Source organism: Semicossyphus pulcher, unplaced genomic scaffold (assembly GCF_022749685.1).
Source record: "Semicossyphus pulcher isolate SPU_LCO1_2020_fin unplaced genomic scaffold, fSemPul1.0.p SCAF_24, whole genome shotgun sequence".
In the NCBI taxonomy this organism is placed as follows: Eukaryota; Metazoa; Chordata; class Actinopteri; order Labriformes; family Labridae; genus Semicossyphus; species Semicossyphus pulcher.
The window spans coordinates 318,672-342,100 of record NW_027211698.1 but is presented as its reverse complement, the minus strand read 5'-3'; the positions used below and the strand labels follow the sequence as shown (position 1 = coordinate 342,100).

At 39.9% G+C, this 23,429-nt stretch overlaps 2 protein-coding genes across 3 annotated transcripts in view; one reads left to right on the top strand and one right to left on the bottom strand.

Annotated features, from left to right (window-relative positions):
- The window catches only part of LOC138603698 (gamma-aminobutyric acid receptor subunit beta-3-like), a 55,707-nt gene extending 48,724 nt beyond the window's left edge, over window positions 1-6,983 (bottom strand). For both annotated transcript variants that reach the window (XM_069675587.1, XM_069675588.1), the window contains exons 1-3: window positions 6,838-6,983; window positions 6,644-6,735; window positions 6,438-6,505 (exon numbers count right to left, since the gene is read on the bottom strand). In XM_069675587.1, the coding sequence (XP_069531688.1) occupies window positions 6,438-6,505; window positions 6,644-6,735; window positions 6,838-6,917 (240 nt within the window). In that variant the 5' untranslated portion in view covers window positions 6,918-6,983. The remainder of the gene's footprint in view (window positions 1-6,437; window positions 6,506-6,643; window positions 6,736-6,837) is intronic.
- A 5,381-nt stretch (window positions 6,984-12,364) lies between these two features.
- Window positions 12,365-23,429, top strand: part of LOC138603699 (gamma-aminobutyric acid receptor subunit alpha-5-like) — a 32,100-nt gene continuing 21,035 nt past the window's right edge. The window contains exons 1-5 of the mRNA XM_069675589.1: window positions 12,365-12,427; window positions 13,150-13,274; window positions 15,230-15,297; window positions 16,518-16,738; window positions 21,756-21,838. Of these exons, the coding sequence (XP_069531690.1) occupies window positions 12,378-12,427; window positions 13,150-13,274; window positions 15,230-15,297; window positions 16,518-16,738; window positions 21,756-21,838 (547 nt within the window). The 5' untranslated portion in view covers window positions 12,365-12,377. The remainder of the gene's footprint in view (window positions 12,428-13,149; window positions 13,275-15,229; window positions 15,298-16,517; window positions 16,739-21,755; window positions 21,839-23,429) is intronic.

The following is a 23,429-nucleotide window of genomic DNA, read 5'->3' as shown; positions in this document are numbered from 1 at the left end:
ATTAAATGAACTCTCACCGCACATCAAATCAAACTACAGTGGAGGTATGAACATGGAGGTATATATGGGTGAGGAGAATGTGTATTGTTAGGCAACAAATAGCAAAGACAGGTCCACTTTAAAAGGGACAGTCAAAATGAAGATTAAGAGACCTTAAAGAAATCATTAGTCTTATAATTGACATTTTTAAAATGTATCATAAGTACTGATGAGCTCCTGTCTATATTTAATGTTTACATTCGTTTTATTTCAATTATTTCATTCTAACGTAGCTGCCATCCGTCCCCTAGTGACGATGAAGCCACTGGCGTCAGGCAATGACGTTGCATTGTTGTGGTCTAATGCTGAAGGTAGGTCTATAGGTAGGTGCATCTGTTCATGTAAAAAGGTAGTTGCGTCTCAAGTGGGTAACACCAGCAACCTCATGAAACATTAGTTTCATAAGTTCAGCAGTCTGTAAATCTAAAGCAGTGCAGGGTGTTTGACTGCTTTAGCAAAGTGACTAATGCTGACGCTGTTGCTAGTTTGGGCTTTTAATCACAATTATTTATTTCCTTTAGGGACACATTTTTATGTACTTTCACATTTAAATAAACGCTCTCAGTTTAATTTGTGCAACACTTGCCCTAAACCCGCAATACCTCCAAACAACCGATGACGAGCTGTTTTTTGCACCAGTGTTTCGGTTTAATGAGTGACTTGCTCTTACCCTGTTTGGTGTAAAAGCAAGCAGCAATCAAGAAGCAACTTAGCATGTCATGTTTGCAAAAACAACATAGATGTTAATGTAACACATAAATATATTTTGAGCTCATTTTCAACAGCTGCTGTAACTACAACACATTCAGCTGAAAGTCACCAGTTTACATGGTCACTTATTGAGCTGAAAAAAAGGGAAGAAAAGGGGGGAAAAAGCAGAATGTCACAGAGCTAAGTCGCCAAGTTTACTGTAAAAGAATTACTTCTCTTCACTACAGTGGAGTCCAGTTGGTTTAGTTAGATGCTAGTAAGTGATAGCTCGCCTTAGTGTGAATTTTGAGTTGCCATGACAGCCAGAAAACTATTTTTGTATTGCTTATGATTTTTACTGTTACTACATTTACTGTAGAAAGATGAGCACAGCCCTTAACCCCAGTTACAACCCCCCTTCCAGAGGCACATTGAGTGAGAACACTCACATTTACCACCCCTTCACTTCATCCTTAAACCCCTATTTCATGCCTAGCCCTCTTCCTTGCTTTATCTGCAACTTTTTGAGCGTCTAATATTCTTTGAACTTAACATTATATCTCACTTCCACCCCTGAAAATGGTCCTTTTCCTAAAATGGCCCTCAGGTGCTTCTAATTTTGTCTTGGTCTTCTCACAAACTGCATTTAATGCACTTGTGTTCTACCATTACAGCGAATTACCGTTCTGTTTTTCTCTCTGCGTGAGAGAGAACGTCACATCAAGCTGAAAATTTGGCAGTATTGTTTGCAAATCTGTGCTCCTTTTAGAACATGCTGAGTGTGATCCAGTCCTCATTTCAGCATAGCAAGCAGTATTTGTATCTCAATAAACCCTCAACTTTAAAAACTTGTTCCCTTGTTATGCCTGTGGGTCATTCCACTGGGATGAAGTGGATTTAGTAGCTGAAGTTGGATTGAAATTAATTCAGGATGAAGCCTAACAACTTGGAAATAGATTTTTTTTTACAAATAGAAAGAGCAGCTTTGCTGTTTAGTGTTGCGCAATGGATGAAGCATTGCAAAGCCACTGTTAGGACAAAAGCGCTCATTATTCATTTCCTGCTGGAGAAACCCCCAGTGCTTGAACCTCAGACAGTCCCAGCACCGGATAAAAAGCATCCACCAAATGTCAAATGCTGGTGAGAAAATAACAAACAGCTTGACCGGTCTTGTTTGGGCTTCAACACTGGATAATAGCCAAGAATTGTCCGTCTAACAAGAGGAGGCACATGTGCACTGGTGGCAATGAGAACAAGATCCAATTAATTATCAGTTTAAGTGTGATTTCAGCTGTCTGATTCCCTGGTTGATCAGCAGCCTTTGTGTTCTCTTTGGGGAATAGCCAAGTTGTCTTGCCAGTTCATGTTAGCGACTGAATTGTTGGCAAACAAAGCATATAGCACATATCATAAAGCCTTGCCTTACAAAAACAGTTCTTATTGAAAATGTTATATTCTTTTAAATACAAATGGAAGTTTCCAGTCTCTTGTCCTAATATATGGGTCTCATTTTGAATGAAAGACAAAGATGACTGGATTTGTGTGAACATTTAAAACTCGGATTTCTAGTCTCATAATAATGTAACTTTTCAAAACTGTCTTGAAATGTTGTTTATGTACGACTAAATTGCAACAGCAAACGTGTTTTCTAATAAAATTAATTGACCCTTCGCTAAGCCCCTCCCTTGAACGCCCACTGTCCAATCCAATTTTAGCAACCGTAACTAGGCGCAGGAGTCCTGTCAAGCTTTCAGAACAAGGAGAAATACCAAAACGGCGTGCATTGACTCTGCAAGTCCGACAGGAGATATCCTCAAAGTTTAGAGGGTCATATTTTTTGCTTTTCCCAAGCCAAAACCTCAAGGGGGAGATGTTGGACATGGATACAAAATTGTAGAAGATAGTCAACTGGTCTCCGCTTGTGATCCTGTCTGGCCTTCGCTACCATCTCCCGTTGTGCCTTTAGGAGATCCAGTGTATGGATCAAGCCCATGATATGCAAGCAATATCCTGACACTCTTTAAACAAAATAAAAAAGTGGTATTTAGTTCTGCTAGCAATGGGCTAAAACATATTAGATAATGAAAGTTATAGGGAGTCATAACAAAACATCAGTGAGCTTTTGCCTCGATTTTTAAGTCCTTGTCATTCTCAACACTCCGCTGACAAATTACATTCTGGATGTAGCTTTCAAAAGCGTATTGTAGTCCCTTTCTGTCTACTTCTCTTTGATATTTGGGAACTATTTTTCTATTATTTCCCTTGGAACATCTCTTACTGTAATAGTTGAAAACGCCATAATATTTACATGCCGGTGCGAAAGCTTGACAGGCATAGCAACACTAACCAAGGGGGGTGGGACTTAGCGAATTTAATTGCCAAATGAATTGTTTTTTATTAGCAGAATGACAAAATGTATCTGCAAATGTGACAACATAGTGTATTTACACATACACGCATGTGAAAAATTAAAATCAAATGAAAAACTTGCCTCCTCCAGTGAGGGGATCTGATAGCTCTGTTATGCTCTGGGGGACATTTTGTGAGTTAGGGCAGGGTCACTGCAAATCAATACAAAATTTTCTGAGTGATTACCTTTATCCTTTAATGAAACATCTCTGTCCTGATGGGGGTGGTCTCTCTACGATGACAATGCCTCCATTCAGGGAACGAGGGGTCACTTAATGGTTTGATGAGTATGAAAATGATGTGAATCATTTGGACCTTTGGCCTTCACAGTCACCGGATGTTGAATGCAAGATTGATGATTTTGACCTATTTTACCATTCAGCAATGCCTACTTTCCAAAAGAAAAGAATACACAACACTTTAAAGTGCTAATCTCGAAGATTTCAGTTTTGTTCTCTTTGGCGGCACCTATGGCGATAAACGGTTGCGGGAGCACACTTTCCAGATATCCAGACAGTGTTGCAGCATGTGTGACGTTAACAGTTGGCTCCGGTTGTACCGGTTGTAACTCTTGATTTTCCTCGCTGACGGCAGCTTTCCTTGTTAGACTGTTTGCCTTCATCTGAGCGTCAGATTTGTTTCTTTTTCATAGGATTTTCACTAATTTTTGAAGTTGTGTCTGTAGTCATCCATCTTTTCTTTGTTTGTTCAGCCATAGAAGAAAGCAGCCGCCCAGCTCCGCCTACCCTCTCTGGCAGACCAACCACTGCTGGGTGATGGAAAAGGGCGCTGCTTTCTTTTTTTTTTTTTACCGCGAAAGTCGCCACCGACACCCAGTCTGTAATACTGCAAATGCAAAGCCTTTCATCAGTGGGCCATATGCTCAATCAGTTACCTCATACGGCCATAGATAGGGACTTAACAGACATTGAAAATCTTTGAGATTATTTCTTTAAAGACGACAAAGCGTAGTTTCGCAGATGCCTGCAGCTACCTTTTTGGAAACACCATGACCACTGCTTGAGTCAAATAATGGTGAAAAAACATTTTGCCTTATAATGGTAAACTAGCCAAAGAATATGATGGTTATTTCACGCTTGACACCATGTCCGATCTAAAAAACAACAAAAAAGGATCAGTTGATCTTAAGAATCATGACTCAATAGACTACCATTGGCATAGTCGTCAGTGCTGGAAAAAAAGTTAATGACACCCCTATATCAACATATTTGACAGCCCTATATATATAGTTTTTGTGAGTATATATGAAGAGATTAAAATATTATCACATACCACAAGATAAAAAGAATAAAGGAAGAATGACTTAAAAAAACATCAATATACCAATAAATATACAAATGATAATACACCTTCTAGTCTTCTGACCATTCAAAGAACTTTCCACTACATGTCCCGTTCACCCATACACAATCACGCACTGATGGTGCCAACCTGCCCATCAGGATCCAACCTAACTCATTCAGTCACACTCACTGACCAATGGCTACACCTTCATGAGCAATTTTGGGTTTACTATCTAGCCAATGAACACTTCAATGTGTTGAATGCAAGAGCAGGGGATTGCACCGCCAACCTTCCAATTTGTAGATGAACCACTTTACTTCAGAGTAGCTGGAACTGAGTATTTTTGCTTAAAACATGACTAAAACTATCGAAAACTTAAACAAGATTTTTCTGTTGAACCTTTTTACTTTACAACATTTCTGGTTTCCAAAACCTAACTACACTATAGTCATGAAAGGAGTTTTGCGTTTTTTATGCCCCATCTATCTCGACGAAATACTTGTGCAGTAAAGTAAGGAAGTACTTCCGTAGCTGGAAAAAGCCATTGCCTCTAAATAAATAAATCCGAGAAGCAATTACCCTACCACAAAACATATGTGACAAATAAACTTCTACTGCTTTCGGGAAGTCTTGAGATGTCAAGGACAGGGAGCACTATTTTAACCCACACAGTAGCTTGGGCTGAAAAGTCAAGCCAGGAGTCACCTGGTGAAGAAATGATTGAGTCATTAGTATTGATCAGCACCCACCTACACACACGCACCCACACCTCCCACCAGACAAATAGTGATCATTTACTAGTATGGCGCAGTAAAAAATCTGCCCTTTTTCCTCTTTGCTGGATCTGGTCGATAAAGAATGGACATTATAGGTGTGAAATGATGCCCTGTCCGCTGTGATGATGCTTGAGTTGATGTATACACATTTAGAGGATCGAGGTGCTGCATCCCTGACTGACCTGGATTTGACTCCTAATGGCCACAATGCTTTAGTGGCTGTATTGTTGAAAAAGCAGCCATCATCTGTGCTAGAAGGCATAATGGTTACACCTACACAGGCAATAGCCCATGAAATGTGTCGGTGGAGAGGTGTTGATCTGTGGCTTGTAGGTTTCAAAAGCTTTGATCCAAACTAACTACAGATAATTCCACCTTAACTGGATTTCAATTTGATGCTGGAGTCTTAAAATTGGCTCTTTTTTCTGCAAAAGAATTGAAGAAATGTGGCCCATGGAGCAGGACAGGGTCGCTTGTTTCCATTGCAATTTGGGTCATCGTCGTCTGATATTTTAAGATACCATAGCCTGAAGTTACTTTCCTGCATGTGGGTACACGTGTCAACATGGGGATAACAGCATCCAGCTCACAAATTAGAAAATCCAATCAGAGTTCCCTGATAGCTGTCTGCTAAGAGGGCCTCCTGGGAAGACACTGCTGCAACACTGTTAACTGTGGCTGGAGAGGTTAACAAGCAGAGCAAAGCAAGTGCTAAGGTCTCTTCAACAGATTTAAAAGGACTAAGGGAGAGTCCAGCCTTACCAGTGCATGTTTTTCCTACTTTTTCTGTAACCTATTGCAAATGCATTGTATTGAATTGAAGCTAAAACCTCTGTTGCAGCTTTAGTCTATCCCCTGAGTGAGCTGATGCTACTGTCTGAGGCTCAGCATTGTTAGAAGCTGTATTCTGTTTATTTTTTACACCCGGGCTGTTCTGTGTATGTAAGGTAACACTGCATGCAGCTTGCAAGATAAAGATGTTTTATTGCTTACAGGAAACCCAGCCCATCCATCTCAGTATCACATAGTGGTCTGAAAGGAAAAACTGGATTTACATCAGCACTTCCTACTACAGCACGTAAGCGAGGAAATCATGTTGTATGAGTGCCAATGTGCATTTCTGTATCAGCACAGAGACAGAGGAAAGACTGCATGCATTATGCGGTCGAGTAAGCACAAAGGATCAGTGTGCAGGCTATGTGATGTAAATTCACTCACCATGTTGACTTCTGACACCATGTCTATGCTCGCCACGTCTATGCTCATCCCGACTGCAACAGGGGCCCCTGGAAGAGGTTAAGCAGTAGAATATGTATATAGGCCTACACCTCTACACCTGACCACCACACTGTGAATGGCGCCAAAAATAAAGCTGCATGCCTACGGCGTGAAGTCAAATATACGTGGGTAAATAAGGCACATACCTCCAAAGTCCGGCCTCAGTCGGATATCATATCCTCTCAGCAGTTTATCCACCGTCTCCTTTACGAAAGACATGTTGCCCGGTTCATTGACGCTGAAATGACAAAAAAAAAACAAGAGCAAAACATCACCTTGACTCTAATATCAATCAGCCTGGGCAATAACCTTGACTTCAGTGAATAGCAAAAGCACTCACCTTTTCGCGCAACACACAATTGAACCGACAACCAGTGCGGAAAAGACGCGAAATTGACGAACCCTGTGCAAAGCAAACATCACCCTTTCCTGGTTTCTTTACGTTGTTTACAGGAGCCACAACAGCAAAGAGCCCCCAATTAACAGTCGAGACGGTTCCGGACGCTCTTCAAATCAGAGTAAATCCATTGATTGCCCAAAAGGAAGAAAGTCGACAGAGGAGGGGGGGAGTCAGCAGTTTGCTTTGGATGGGGTCAGGTATGAAATATGGGCTAACATCGTCTCCACGGCATGAATACTGACTCCGCTTTTCTTTGCCGTCTCTGGCTGTGCAAGAGGCTCATACATTCAGGATCTGAAGCGCATATTGATGAGGAGGGTGTACAGGGATGCTGCTGCTGCTGCTGGTGGCGGCGAAGGCAGTCGGCTTGTTCAAATGAGAGACGAAGCTTACTTACACACTGTAAAAAATACCCACCAGTAGCTGCGCTATGGCTACTCTTAATATTCAGGGATTCTATTAACATGAGGTTGAAATATCTAAACAGAGGTTCAACTTCAGTTCCCCTTCTGTTAATGCAAATGAACGTCTTTCTAAATCTTGGGCTGTTATTCAATCATCACTTACTTCTTCATTATACTGCTAATAAGTCTGCGTATTGAAGGTGCCATACATTTTGTGGATGACTTTTAAAAGGAGGATCGAAATCAAAGCAATACAGACCGAGATATGTTGACTTTTAGTCCCTGTAATGTGCGTCAAGCTTCAGAAACAGGAGCCCAACAATTCTCATAATGTAAATCAGAAGCATCTTTTATGAGACTCTCCATGGATGGTAAATGCCCATTTCTTTCAAACTCCACAACTTAAATTTGTAACACATACCTCTTGGTGAAAATCGAACATACAAAGCAACTTCAAGATAACTCTGATGGACACACCAGGACTTTAAAAGGCTCCATTTAGAGACAATGAGCTCTGTATACAACTGTTTTAACTGACTGTGGTACTCCCAAACCATCCCTTTTTTCTTTTTTTTAATAGGTGAGAAATTGTCACTGTGGTTTTCAGATTGTACTTTTTCTTTGTCTAAATTTAAATAGGTCTTATTTGATTGTAAGGAAAGTAATTTGACCTTCTCAATTGTGCTCCATTGTTTATTTCAGGGCTAAAAAGGAAAAACTACATTTTATATCTCAATATTACACCATTGCCTTGTTAAAATAGACATTTTTTACAGTGCTCACACCATCTGCACCAATCCCCTTCCCTTGTGTTTCCTATAAAAATGGCGCGGACCTGAACAGTATCGAGGAGGGACAGGCTGCATTTATCAGCCCATTAATCGATATTTGTGATTGATTAGCCTGTTTATCGTCTGTAATGGGCTCTTTTTCTTATCTGAAATGTACAGCTCTGCCATAAATTATTTAGGTCGAGAAATATTGAAGTCATTCGGAATTCCATGGATAATTGGGACCCCATGCGCGCGCGCGCGCTACACTCACAGCTGGAGAACCTCTTGAATAAATGTATCCGTGTGTTGTTGTGACATTTCCTACCTCGTGTCATAGATGGCGAACAACTTCTTGTTTCCGTTAACAGCATTCCTGGAAGAAAAGAGTGATGACATCATTAATTATAAAATAGCTTTTAACCAGTTAAATCATTACAGGCAGGTTATTATTCAATTCCATTGTTATTCACAAATATCATAAACATCTGCTTGTTGTCCTTCCTTATTTGTTTTGTGAGTTAATTTATCTGAAATGTGTGTGTTGCTTCTGTTTTTACTCCGGTTTGTTGCCTGCAGTAAAGCAGGAATGAAACAGTGGGATGCCTGCAGGGCAAATATTGAAAGGCAATCGATTTCCCCTTGGAGAGCCCCTCACCCCCACTTTCTCATCTGTACACACACACAAACACACACACACACACACACACACACACACACACACACACATCTTTTCTTTTTCTTTTTTCCCCCCTTCCGAACACACTTGTACAAGCGGCCATCACTCTGAACAACTCTGAAGGAGCTGTCCGCAGCCTGGTGCTGAAATCCGGCTCCTGAGATGACAGGCTGATGTTTCTTACGTTTCCTGGCTGCGGCTCCTGTCCACAGACTGCATCTTCAGACGGATTAAAGAAAGTGAAGGAATATTAAATATCCGACACTAATTACCGTCAATGAAACATGGAACTCGGCTACCCTCTTATGGCAACCGTCAGGATCATAACAACTTCGGTTTTATTGAGGAGGACTTAAAACGAAAGTGCCGTTTTGATGGTTATTTCATTGCAAGATAATTTAGTTGACTAAGCTGAATATATGTAGTTCTTGTTGGTTTTGTTTTATTTCAATCACTAACTCTTCGGAGTGTCATGGGAAAGAGCTCTTCGCGTCCGTCATTAGCTACACGAGAAGCTGAATACCAACTCTCCACACAAACAAACAAACAGCCACCTACATACTCCTTCTTCAATCCATGACACATCTTCGTTAAAAAAAACAACCAGCATTTTTTGTATTAAGTCCTACATTATGTTATTGTTCTATTAAGACTTAAATCAGCTTTGTCAAACCCTCAGACAACCTGGAAATAGAATCCTCCTTGGATGCCTGCTTTGCAAATTGCCATAGCATAAACAAGTTTTATTAAGATTTAAACTTAACCCATGCTTTATTGAATCATACAACATTACAATAAAACTAATAAAATAATAAGACGTAAAATACATAGTGTATAACTTAACTTCCGGAGAACATTAAAAGCCACATAAAAGACTATTTTACAACACAGACTCGTTCTGTGTATTCTCAAGAATAAATCATTTGACACATTTTCTGCAGAAAGTAATCAGTAATTATAATATAATTAATAAAATGTATCTATTTATTTCCCATGCATTTATTTTTTTATGTAAAATAGTAGCCTAGGTGGTGAAGGGTGAGGCTTGGTTGACTTGGGATTGATTAGCCGCTTTCATGGTGTGTTAATCTGTCAATCAGAATACAGGCCTGGCGATGTATAGCCATCCCCTCGTCCAAATATGGTCAATTCTGGCCTTAAAAAATGAGAAAGCAACTGCTAAAATGTGCCATATTAACATATAACACAGGAAGTGTTCTGGTTTGCATTTGTAGTATGCTTGTAGTCCAAGTAGTATTGACCAATCACGACGCATCAGCAGGCAGCGGCCTGTGGATAGCAAAAGCAGGCGAAACTTAACCTGCAGTAATGACATCCCGGCTCCCATCATCATCTGACAATTACTTAGCTTCTTATTAATCTATATAAACAGATATCTGATGCAAGTTCATGTAACAATCAGTTCTATAATTCAACTTGAGACAAATTCCATTGTCACGAAAGATGTTCAGCATTTAGATTTCCCGACTTCCTCGAATACATCAGAAATGATCCAGACCTCCTTTCAACAAACAAGCATTTTAAAAGTTGTTTTCCTCTCTTCTCGAACACAGACCTGACAAAGCTTACATTTTTACTACTAATCTGCATCACGGTGTTGTAAGTTCTGCAAAGGTAAGACCCGTAATTACCAGTGAATCACAAGAAAAACGGTTTCTTTTTCAGGTTCATACCGCAGTAGTTAGAGTGAAGCCTCTGTGTAATTTACTATTTACAGTGAAACAGAGACTCACCACAAACAAATGAAAGAGCGTTTCACTGGGGGATTTAATGAACCATGAAATGACGCCAATAATTTGCTGACATAGTTGGAGGGGCGACATTCGCTTCACTTTTAATGTGAACACATGGTTCTCAAGTTGCTAACTGGACTGTAAACAATGCAAAGCACGGAAAATGATGCCTTGGCTGGAAGTCCTAATTGTTAACCACTGGCTAAACCGCCTGACATATTCACTATTGTGCCATTGGTCAGTATTAGACAAATTGTAGGGTAGCTATTATTTGGTTGACTTGGCACGAACTACCTAGCCTAGCTGCCCAGTGCTATCTCAGGCTGTTTGTTGCCCTTAATGGTTACTCTTGATAATATCGCCTCATATAATTTGAAATTTAACTGAGAGATACTGTACATTCGTCTTGTAAAAGTATACATTGTTGATATTCGGGAAAAGAAGGCCTACTAAACAGTCGAAAAAGTTTGCTGAAATGAATGTATGTGTCAAATTTCCGGTTTCTATCACTTTAAGTGGTTGTTCAAGTAATGCTATTAATGCCATGACTAAACCAAACTAAACAACAGTTCAACAGTACAACTATGTTACTGTTTTAGCCATTGATAGCATTCTTTTGAAAATCAACTCAAATGCCTGTTATGAAGGGGTAATTCAAGTGATTTGACAGGTACGACAAAAACACTGGTGTCCGGCTTTATATGCCCCAAATTAAGCGATGGGGTAGAACACGCGCCTGATTTTGTTAACATCTACCCCCTCCCTGCCCACTCCCCATGTGCACTACCGCCTCCTCCTCGGGAGCCACCAATGGGAGGCACCTATCATAAAATTATTAGCCTCTGTTGCAGCACTTCGTTCTCTCGCACCGGCAGTAGGCGGTATAGCAAAAGAGAGGAAAAAAAATGTGGTGTGAATCTGGCTGGCGGGCAAGACCGAGGAGGCAGCTCGTGTGATGCTGCTGCTGCGACACCTCTGGAGCCGATGCAGGAGACGTGGTGCAGCAGGCACTAAAGGAGGAAGGCGGTGTAGCTTTTAAGAGGAGAAGACCAGACAGACTACTATAACACCGCCTTTATGGGGAGCCGCTGACCGAGAGAGAGAGAGAGAGAGAGAGGTCCAAACAGCCCATGGTGGAGAAGCTAAGGAGAAGAAGGAGGGGAGACAACCGAGACGCACGGGTATTAGGTGATTGGACCCTTGATCGTCCGGCTTCAACAACGCCAACGGAGACCACCAGCTTCCAGTAGCTGTTTGGGGAAAAAGCCAAAAATATAAACCTTGGTGGAGATGGATCTGCATTCAGGTAGCCCCTTTTCTCCCCCTTCTTATGTGTAGACACAGAATTGCAAATAAGATTGGGAATGAGATTCAGCTTGATGTTTTTGGTGATGGGGAGAATGAAAAAGGGTGATAGTGAAGGAGAGGAGTGGGTAAGGGGTAATGAAAAGAGGGGGGTTGCCCATATGAATTGTGATGCTGAATTAAAATGCAGTGGAAGCTTTACACAATGGGGATCACACTGCAGAAAATAATTTCTGTCTTCCTCATATCTGAGCATTTCTAGTGTTTGACAAGACTGTGAGGTTCATGTTGGGGGAATGCAGCCTCATTGAGCAGAGATCGTCCCGCTGCTTGATTTAGTGTTTCCTGTAATGGTCTGCCTCTGAATTCAGTGGGGTAAAGAGTTTCATTGTGTGAGTAGGGGTGTCTTAACAGGCTTGCTATACCCTTTTGTTTATTAAATGTAGAGGATAGATGTCAAAATTTGTGTGGTGTTTATTGTATTTGCTGATATGTTAAGCAGTTTTCTCTTTCTTTTCTCTCTTTCTCTATGTGAAAATGTGACAACAAAGTGAGCAGAATTCCGGTCATGGCAAGGCTTGTCCTCTTCCTCCTGCTCCTGTGTGGGTGCCAAAATAGGTAAACTAACAAAAACACAAACACAAAATGTTAAGCATAAAAGTGTTATCCTCTAAATAAGTTGCTTTGCTCCGTGCTCCATGATATACAATCAAAGTGTACCGTATTGCCAAGAATTTTAATTTTGTATATTAAACTCTTTTATATTTATATATATTTTTTGCTGAGCATTCCTGACACTCTCTTCGGGATTGATCGCTTATCCTTGCTGCACTCTGCAACAGCACTGCCTAAGTGGCTGTCCTGCACTCAAGAAAAGCTAAAAAGATCTTTGGCAATGCTTGTCAGTAAATCACTGGAATAGTCCACTCTCATCTGAGTAGATCAATGGTGTTAAGGTTACATGTTCAAATCCAACTTGTAACCTTTGTCTTATGAGTCTCTAATTCCTGTGCCTGAACACAGTGTTCTTTGTTTTAAAAAAAGGTTTAATTTCCCCTTTTTCCGGCTCATCCTCAAGACATTATGCCTTGCTTTTTGTCACATTTAAAGTGGGAACTCATTTATTTATATTTAGATCACATGTCAAAGCCTTAATTGTCTCTACTGGTAGTTGTAAGCAGTACTTATGTACAGTAATTAATCATAACAAGCCTATCCTTAATGCGGAAAGCTAATTAATCACAATAGCCATGTCATGTTTGGCGTCCTGCAGTTAAAACAACACCAGGATACTGTTGAGTCTCTTTACTCTTATTTCCTTGTTTCCTTTTCTCTCCTAGTCTCTGCCTGTCCTCCTCAGAGGCTCAAAAGGAGGCAGCCGCCAACGACAATAGCACAGTTTTCACCAGGATCCTCGACGGGCTCTTAGACGGTTATGACAACAGGCTCCGTCCGGGGCTTGGAGGTTTGCTGGAGGACAATTTTCTCGCTTATTTCTCATTACAACCTGCAACATTCAGAGCCCTTTTTTATGATACTCAGACAACCAACTATCCTGGACTTTCCCGCTGTTATTTCGTTCTGTGATTCATGGGAAAAATCATGCTAGAGTGGCAGATTCAGGGGTAGAACTATGCCAGTAGATATAAGCTTTGCTCCCAAATCAGCTCAGGTGAATGCACACACGTTGTCAGATGATGCATTTCTTTCTGAGCCATGGCGATGATCATGAATGCACCCATCCTTTTCTTGTACACCCCCATGGCAGGGAGAGTAAATCAATCAAGCCATCTTCAACACAGCCTGATTTCAGTATGCTGTGGTGTTTTATTCACGCTCCTCACCCTGGCAACAGGAGATAACCTTGAGAGCTGACAAAATGCCATTCAAAGGTGGATATTTTCTTTTCTAAGAGGCAACTGAAATGAAAGCTTTCCATTTTTTTGTTTTCACCAACCCTGACTACTTTGGTACCTCGTTCTCTGACAGCATTGCACTTACTGCATTTATTCCACTGATTTCTAACCAGCTCTTAATTCTGGTCCTCATTTCACTTAGTTTCACACTTACATGCAGTACTTAAACCAGGCTTTTTCATGCCGAATGCCTGATGTGTCATGGCAAAAGCCTGCTCTCACATCCTGGTAACGGTTGCTACCCTTGACAAGAGGGCCTATAAATACATACCAGAGAAACATTCCGGCCTTCATTCAGCATTCAACAACCTGCCCTTAACTGACAGCTAATCCCAGGTCGCCAGGACCACATTTATATGCATAGAGAAGATTTTGTCAGCTTTGCTGGTACAAATGACAGACATAATATGCTACCCTTTTCACATCATCTTCAAGAAACGCATTGTTAGAGAAATCATGGAAATGTGGATTTGTTTTATAATAATAGTAATAATTTAGACGTATAGAGCGCCTTTCATGGGACCCAAGGCCGCTTTAGAAAGTAAATAAACAGACAGCAGAACAAAACAAGCAAACAACTAAGGCAGATAGAGGTTAATAAAACTAGCAGTGAAAACAGGGAAGGTGGTGAATTATAGTCCAAAGGCCGTGGTGAGCAGATGGGTTTTGAGGGTGTTTTTGAAAATGTCCATGGGAGCCGACATTGCGGATCTCTGTTCCAGAGTTCCAGAGGGTGGGGGCCGCAACACTGAAGGCTCGGTCCTCATCAGTTCAGAGGCGAGAGTGAGGGATGGAGAGCAGGCCTGTATCTGAGGACCGCAGACTCTGGGATGGGGTATAGGGATGGAGGAGGCCCTATCGGTACATGGGGGCAAGGGAATGGAGTTGTAAGTGAGGAGGAGGATTTGATAGGTGATGCAGGACTTGACAGGGAGCCAGTGGAGGTTTGACACTGAGAAAGCAACTGTTTATTGTGGAGAAGCCACTGAGTCGATTTGTGTTTTGAAATGCCTCTATTGATACTGAATACTGCTGTCTTTTATGATCTATATTATCTATGTATCTTTTAAGTTGGCCGTTTGCATCCCCCCAAATATGAGGCAATTTGTTTTTCTTTCAGAACAATATATCTTTCAACATGCTGAAGCCTCTGAAACTAGAGCAGTCCACATAAGTATATCTTATCTTATATAATATTGTTGGACAGACGAAACAATACATTTGAGGCCCTCTGTTTGGACTTTGTGTTGGAGAGTTTTTACAATTCTCCAACATGTTACAAAGTTCTTAAAATACGAAATTCATAGGGAAAATAGGAACATTTTATTTCAATTTAAACAGACATTTATTTTTTGCCTGTGGTCAGAGAAGACTTAACTTGTGAACTTCTAAAATTCATTTAAAAACCCAACATCACTGTTATGGGTCCATGTTAGTTAAATATAGCTCACTGTCCTCTTTTGCCCTGTTCAATCCTCAAACCTTCTCTGTGCTCTCTCCACAGAAAATGTCACAGAGATCAAGACGAATATTTTTGTTACCAGCTTTGGCCCTGTATCTGACACGGAGATGGTGAGTTTATCTGCAGCAAACAACACGGAACACAGAGAGAGGGCTTGGCTAAACTGGGCAAACACATACTAACATGTCTGCTAGGGATGCACGATATTATTGGCAAGTTATCGGTATCGGCCGATATTGGCTTATAAGTGAACGGATATCGGCCAACACACCGATATCCGCCGATATAATTAACCCATAAAGTAATGGGCTGCTTCATTCTTGATTAAATGCCCGACCTCGGCGCAATGTCCTCGGCGCGAAGAAGACCTGCGCGCCACAGTGTGATGACGTCACGTGTGTCTACATGCAGCATGAGAGAGTTCGAAGCCAAAATGTCCGTGGTGTGGAAGTTTTTCAAAGTGTCCGAAATAGATAGCAAAATTCATGTGGATGACTTAAAACTTAAGATTTAATGGAATGTGGCTGGCTCATTCTAACCTGTTCCAAATGATTCATCACTTTATTAATCCATTCTCTTATGAACTAGAAGGTTCCACCTGGGTAGCAAAACGCATTAAATCTCCTCTTTCATTAAATATTCTTTTATACCCTTCCATATCCCCAGCACATACTGAAAAAGCCGTGATCAAACTTGCCACTTTCCTATAATTGACTTGGAAAAAGCTCTTACAGGGGCGCATGATAGATTAATCAAATGTGGCACCAGACTTGAATGGTTTTGTGGTCCGTGCTTTTAGTGTGACATTATTCTGTGAATATTTGTTTTTGTTTTCAATCATGTATTTGAGCTTCAATCATGTCTATATTTTACACACAAGCATGTTTATGATGGATGTCACACCATGTACACCACAATGTTTGACTATTTTATTCAGAATTACAATGAACAAAAGAAACTTTTCCTGCCTTTTTTCTCAATTTCCGTACTGTATATTCTTTGTAACTTAGAATACCAAGAAATTATGTTATGACGCTGAAGTGTGGAATAGACATTAATCTCTTAGAAAGCAGTCAACAAAACCATCTCTTAAAATGTCGATCTTGTGCCTTTGGCAACCCTTTAGCGTCTTTCTGGGTGAAATGATCACAGAGGAGATAGATTGGTAAACATGAGAGCAGAGCGCAGTTTACTTGCAGTTTAATTTACATCACATTACATTGCTTCTGGGTCCAAACATTAAACTCTCATGACTATGTTGGGGTAAATGCGTAAAGTTTTTATTTCTTGACCTCTTCCATTAAAAATCTTGTATGTGCTTTTGTCTCAGGAATACACCATAGACGTTTTCTTCCGTCAGAGCTGGAAGGACGAGCGTCTGTGCTTCAAAGGGCCCATGGAGATGCTGCCGTTAAACAACCTACTGGCCAGCAAAATCTGGACCCCTGATACCTTCTTCCTTAATGGCAAGAAGTCTATTGCTCATAACATGACAACGCCCAACAAGCTGCTGAGGCTGCAGGACGACGGCACTTTACTTTACACTATGAGGTATTTTGTAACACAGATTTTGTTCCTTCTCTAAAGGATTTATTCACATGAAAAAGCAATGAACCATGGATAAATTGTTTGCTTCAAAGCGACCAAATTATAATCCTCTATGGTGACTAAGGTCTGTTTCATTTAGATATTTCCATCATTCCTTCTCATTCAGAAGCAGGTTCAAGGTGCAGTGTTTCTATGACAGTACTGAGTCTCAAAAAATCTTTAGTGGGGACACCTCCCATTCATTTCTACTACTTTAATTGGAGGTTAGTGAATGGAAGGTTTTAAGAGTGCATACAAATGTAGAACACAGCTAACAAGGCCAGAAAATAGTGCCACCCAGTGGCCAATAAGAAGCACTTGATTTATCTATATTATAGGAAAAGCAAAGTAAACAGCAAATGTACAAGCATTTATTTAATTTTTTCAAATTATTTTTAGAGACAATTTTAAATAAATATATCATTGCCAATGTGAAGTGTCTCTTTAAATGTAGGATTTCATCCAAAAAAAAAAAACACTGCAGAGGGAGATCATCCATTATGAAAAGCAGCCTCATTGTGAACTATAGATTTGGCAGCGATGTAGTGGTGAATTAGAAATTAAGAGAAAAAAAACAGGCCAACCAGATGGTGATTCTTACAAAATACCACCAGTATTTCCACAGAAGGAAAAAAAATGCTGGAAAATGAGGGAAGTATAAAAAAAATTGAGAAATGGGAAAATGACAGAGTAAAATTGTTGTTTTTATTTAATGCGAAGGCAGCGTAGTCACCAGGACTCACTGTGACCTTTGGACCAGAGAATTAGAATAATGCTGTGCTTATCCTCAGGAGTTACTGTAGCTGCAGGACTTAAGAGTGACTGTATTACGGATGAGAGCACTCTATCTGATACCAGTGCTACCCAAAGGAGGAATACACTGGGTGGAGGACAGATTATCCATATGCAACTATCATGACATATATACATATCCAAAGAAGAGCATATTTATAGTCCCTTCTTTCTCACACGCACTGAACGTACACATTGAACATTCACTGCGGTGCAAAGCACGTTTTCAGCGCAAACCAGTTGTGACACTCAACTTTGACCAAAAGCCTAAGCCAGGAAGGGATTTTGTGAATATGTGTGCTACATATGAGTCATTTTATGGAAATCTATGCATACATGTATTTATATCTGTACGCAAATGTACACGTGTAAGTAAGGAGGAGAGTCCATAATCTAAAAATGGCTTCAGATTCACTGCCAGAGTGTAAATGAAGCAGCGGTGGGTTCCTTTAATCATCTAACTGTTAGAGTACTGTTCTTCTCACTACCAGTGGTGCTTCACCACAGGAAGCACTGATTTTATTTCCTGCATAAACTCACACTTCCACACACATACATGGCCATCTGGGGACTTGCAAGTTACAGCTTACTCAACAGCAAAAAGCAACAACTTTTTCAAACTTTTTAATATTTATATTGATATCTTTCTTTGCCAAATTATTTAATCATCCTTTCTGTTCTCTTGTGTGGCTTCCCTCCCACATTATTTGGGGTCATACAATCACCAATTCTGTATAAAAATTATGTTCAGAATACAAAATGTTACCATTTTTTCATTATCTTCTACTGACCTTATTAAAACTAAATATTATTAGTATTAAAGCAATCCATAACCACAAACTAATTTGATGAAGATTACAATACAGGGATTTCTATGCAAAAACACCAATATACATAACTTGAGGGTGTTTGCCAAAACCTCATTCACAGACAAAAAAGTGTATTGTATGTTATCCTACTTAGTGGCATTACTTGGGGGCAGCTGTGGCTCAGTGGTAGAGTTGGTTGTCTCTCAATCGGAAGGTTGGGGGTTCGATCCCTGACTACTACAGTTGCATGTCGAATTGTCCTTCGGCAAGACACTGAACCCTAAATTGCTCCCGGTGGCATAGCCAACGGGTATGAAAGGGCATAGATCTGATTGGAGATTGGCACTTAGGCTTTTGCCATCAGTGTGTGAATGAATGGGTGAATGTGACATATAGTGTAAAAGCAGCTTTGAGTGGTCGCAAGATGAGAAAAGCACTATATAAAGTATAGTCCATTTACCATTTATTGATCAGTTATACTCAGGAGATGAGATTTTGGTGAAAAGTACCATCATAATAAACACAGCCAAGGTCTTCAAGACCCTATATATTAGAAATGTCATTTTATGTAGCAGACTACTGAAACAACCAGTAAGTTCAACAAACATTTAGTCCAAATGTATAACAAGATGGATTATCTACACTGAGTCCTACAGATTTAAAAATACAGAATTTCTAAAATAAATGTTGATTGAAGCCAAGATTTCCCAATTTTATTTCAGAAACATTCATCAGTAATGTGGGAATGCACCCTTTTTTTTTGAACATATAGCATCCAATGTGTGCACGCCCATATGATGCACACACTCACTCACTTAACACAGACACTACTCTTAAAAACACGAACAACACACAAGAAAGCAGAGGCCCAAACATACCGTCATGTAAAGAGCACATTACAAGCACTTACTCTACTACTATCCTCTACTACCCACATTTTCACATCATGTATGGGTGTCAATACAGGCTTCTCTCTCCCCTTACTTAATGTGATTGTGGTGCCGCCTCATTTGAAAACCATTACCCTGCGGAGGATCGGTTGGTTTTATAGAGCGAATTTGTATGCATTTGTCTCAATGGATAATTCATACAATGGCCCTTTTCACAACCCTTCGCAAGCTTAATGCATACGTGTATGATGGCGGCCCATTATAGCTGTATACCTGATAGCTTGTAACAAATACAGCTTTATCAACTGGTTGAAAACTCAATATTACCATGGAGCGAGTGCTTCACACGCCATTATCATAAGATGCAATAGAGCTGCTGCTCTCCTTCATTCTACTTGTGTTGCCTTTGGACTGGTGGCCTTTTATCTCATCATTTGAACAACTGTCAACAACTGTCATACTGAAAATGTGTATAATTGTGAAATATAATGACAGTGCCTTATTTAATCTAATTTCACATCAGGTGTTTTTTTCCCCCACAACTTGGATATGTTTTTATATATAACCTCAACCCCCATGACACATACTGTATGTAATACAAGTTAGGAGATTGTTAAAAATGTGCTTGTTAGTGTGAAAAGACAGATGGTGCAGCATGGTGGCGCAGTGGCTAATACAGCATTAACCCCTTGGATTCAAAACTCAGCCCTCTCTGTTTTGTTGTGTCGTCCAAGTCCTCGACTTTTCTGCAAGGTCAGACATATTAGAAACTTTAGATTTCCCACAGGTTTAAAGGGCCATCTGCTGGTCTGTTTCTGGGGTTTTCCCCCTGTGTTGTTCTGCTTTCAACTGAGTCCATACTGGCTTTACGCCAATAGAATCATGGAAATTATTGCTATTTTTCCTTTTTATCCCCCCTGATATTTATATTTCAGCTGCAATGTGCAACATACATTTTGACTTTAAAGGGAATGATTTTTTGGCACAAATACGGACATGCATCACTGATAATGGGGCAAGGCCACATAAATTATTAGAACATGGTATAATAGCCAACAGTCATATTGTCACTTATTTATCCCATAGACAACCTATCCTTTTCTCCATGCGAAAATGTAAATACAATAATGCTATTGGATTCACTGATGTAAAAAGCCAGCTGCTGAGCTCAACAACAGTCAACTCTGTAGGGACGAAATGTGGCCTCTTATCCCTCATTGTTATGCTTTGTTCACTTAAACAACATAATAATTAGGAAGCATCCTGCTGCGGATACATACATGCAGGAGGATTTGAAGTATAAAAACAAGACACATGATTTTTCCACATCTTGGTTACAGACATCTTAAAGATTATGACATAGTTCAGTAAACAACAAGAAAACAAGTCACCTTATTCTGTAGCTATTGTTGAGGTTCATGTGCCATGAATCACTTGCCTGAATGGTTAAAGCAGTAAAGAAAAGGTTTTTCTAGAAGAACCTTTAACTCGATAAACGCATGTTTTTTGTGCACTGGTTTCCACACCACTTACTTTCGTTATATCCAGCCCATTAAGTTCACATCATCATATCACTGTATTTCTGTTTATCATCATGCAATGAGAAATTGTACCCAGAGGGACTTGATTCAATCTAGGGCAGATAGCTAAAAAAAAATAGGACAATTACAATTTGTATTTGCTTGATTTATACGCTTGATTATCATTTGGCTCTTTTAGGACACTGAGAGGTAGCATCATGGCTGCTAAAATGATAATACTACTTCTAGAATGATTAGGAAAGTCTGGCAAAACAGATTTGAAAGGCTTTTGTTGTGTGCATGAATGACTCAAATAGCCTGTTGAAATTACATTTATTAGGAAATGGAGCTGAGATGTTTTGTAATTTTCATTTTCAATTAAGATTGGCTCGACAAGGGATTGGTTGTTGGTAGAACTAAATAAAGAGTTTGTCCCGAGGGTCATTTAAAACCTTCCCTATCTGTTAAAGGAACACAAATAACAACAAAGACTTTTGACCACCAGGTGGTAGCAATGCAAGTGTAATAATACTGTTGCTGAGTGTTGAAAAGGCTGTACTTGCAAGTCTCATGTGAAACTACTATTTTTAACTGGTATGAGAAAAAAATATATCTTCTTTTTGTATATCCTTTTATGAATGTTTAATTGTTATTATTGCAAAGAAAGCAAAGTTAGGTCTTCCATCTTACTGTTCTTGGTACCCTGTAATTTTAGTGACTCAGCAATTGTAGCTGCTTGTGTAATTGTACTTTGCTATGTGTAGACATAGAGTTAAACATTTAAATGTTTAATAGTGATTATAAACAGAATGTATTCTAACTTCAAATTAAGTTACCAAGTAGATGTAAGTGTGCATTTTCATGTTGCTCATCTTCTGTATCTCACAATGAATCAATTAAAGAAAAGTGACTGCTGAAGTAAGACTATGTTGCAAGGTTAATGGATGCATTGTTTTGCGTTTTGTCCTAGGCTGACCATATCAGCAGAATGCCCCATGCAGCTGGAGGATTTCCCCATGGATGCACACGCCTGTCCTCTCAAGTTTGGCAGCTGTGAGTAAAATCCCTGATGTGAATGTCAACTTAGATTTTCATTTTGTTCTTCACTTAATTCTAATCCCAGCTATTACGATAAACAATGGTGATAAACAGTTTAATCTAGATTAAGATTAAGTAAGGATCCATTTAAGACATTGTGGGGTAATTAAAAGAATGCTGCTGCAGTTGAAAATGCATTATCTTCTGGAGCTTGCTGAGTTTGCTTTCCTTGTATCACAATGGTCAAGTACACATTTAAAGCAAGACTATTGAACTTTTACTGCCCAGCAGCCTCTGCTATATCCTGACTGTAATAACATGGTGCTAAAAGCTTATGGTTATATTTAAGCGAAGGATAAGCAACTCTAACAGTAGAACAAGTGCAGTAAAGTCAGAGAAGTGACACAGGCATTAGCATTAAAGAGAAATATTTTCTAAAACTTGCTAAACTTTGCCACCCAAACATACCTGACCAAATACTCCTGTAGCAGAGAGTCAGGCTGCTACAAGCTTACTCTCTGCTACAGCCTGGTTCTGAAAATGAAAAAACAGAAGTAGGTAGACTACAGGATTTTGCAGATAGCTACATGATTTTGATTCAAGAGAGAGGTACCAAAATTGATTACGAATTAGCTTTGGTCAAATCACTAGCCTTCTCTACTTTGGATGCTGCTGATCTGGTAGATATTTATGGCCCTCAGGGCTTCCCCCAGAAGAGCCGTTAGGCTGGCGAATATTTTTTTAATGGAGATTTGAAAGTATGACTGCATAATTTGTTGTGTTAAATAAGTCATTTATTGAGCACATTTTTAAAAACTCAACAACTATAGCAGGCCAGCCGAAAACGACTGCAGGCACTTGCTGCGTTCCATTTGGTTATACTGTAATTGTCCTGAGTACTCGATTCAAAAAGACTAGGCAATTATAAACAAACAATTTATTTTCAAATCAGAGCTCATGAAGGAGAGGACATAAGCTACTGTAAAGTTTATGAAATGGGGCCCTTACTTTTTTGTAAGGCTAATGTCATTAATAATCAGCTGTTCTCAGTGGCACCTTGATGCACAGGTTTACCAGGGCTTAAGTCCCGGGCCCCAGGCCTTCAGCCAATAATGAGGGCCTCACCAGACAAGTTAATTTCCCCAAATGGGGGATCAATAAAGTCTATCTTATCGTATCTCTTATCATAGACACAGAACTCCAACCGCCACCTCACAAATGGTGAGAACTGTAAGCAAGTACAAAAATGACAGTAATCAGCATAAGACATGAACAACCTCATTCTGATCAGACACAATACCAAAACTACCTCAACCTAACACTTGCCTTGGAAGTCATTGAGATTTTTCAGTAAACAGCTATGAGCAGCTTTTGCAAGGGAATGGTCAATTGCCGTGATTACTAGTGAGGAAAGTTGGGACAGGAAGTGTTGGTGGGAGACACGGCAGACTCAAAGAGTACTGGCCCAGATATTCTTCAAAAGTTTTTTTTGGCAATAGCGAAAAGTCAAGATTTGGCAGTGTAGGTTACTGTAACTGGTCAAATAGTGACGTATGCCTGTTGTCTTATACAGAGGAGTTTAACTTTGTGTTTACGGCTTTCCACT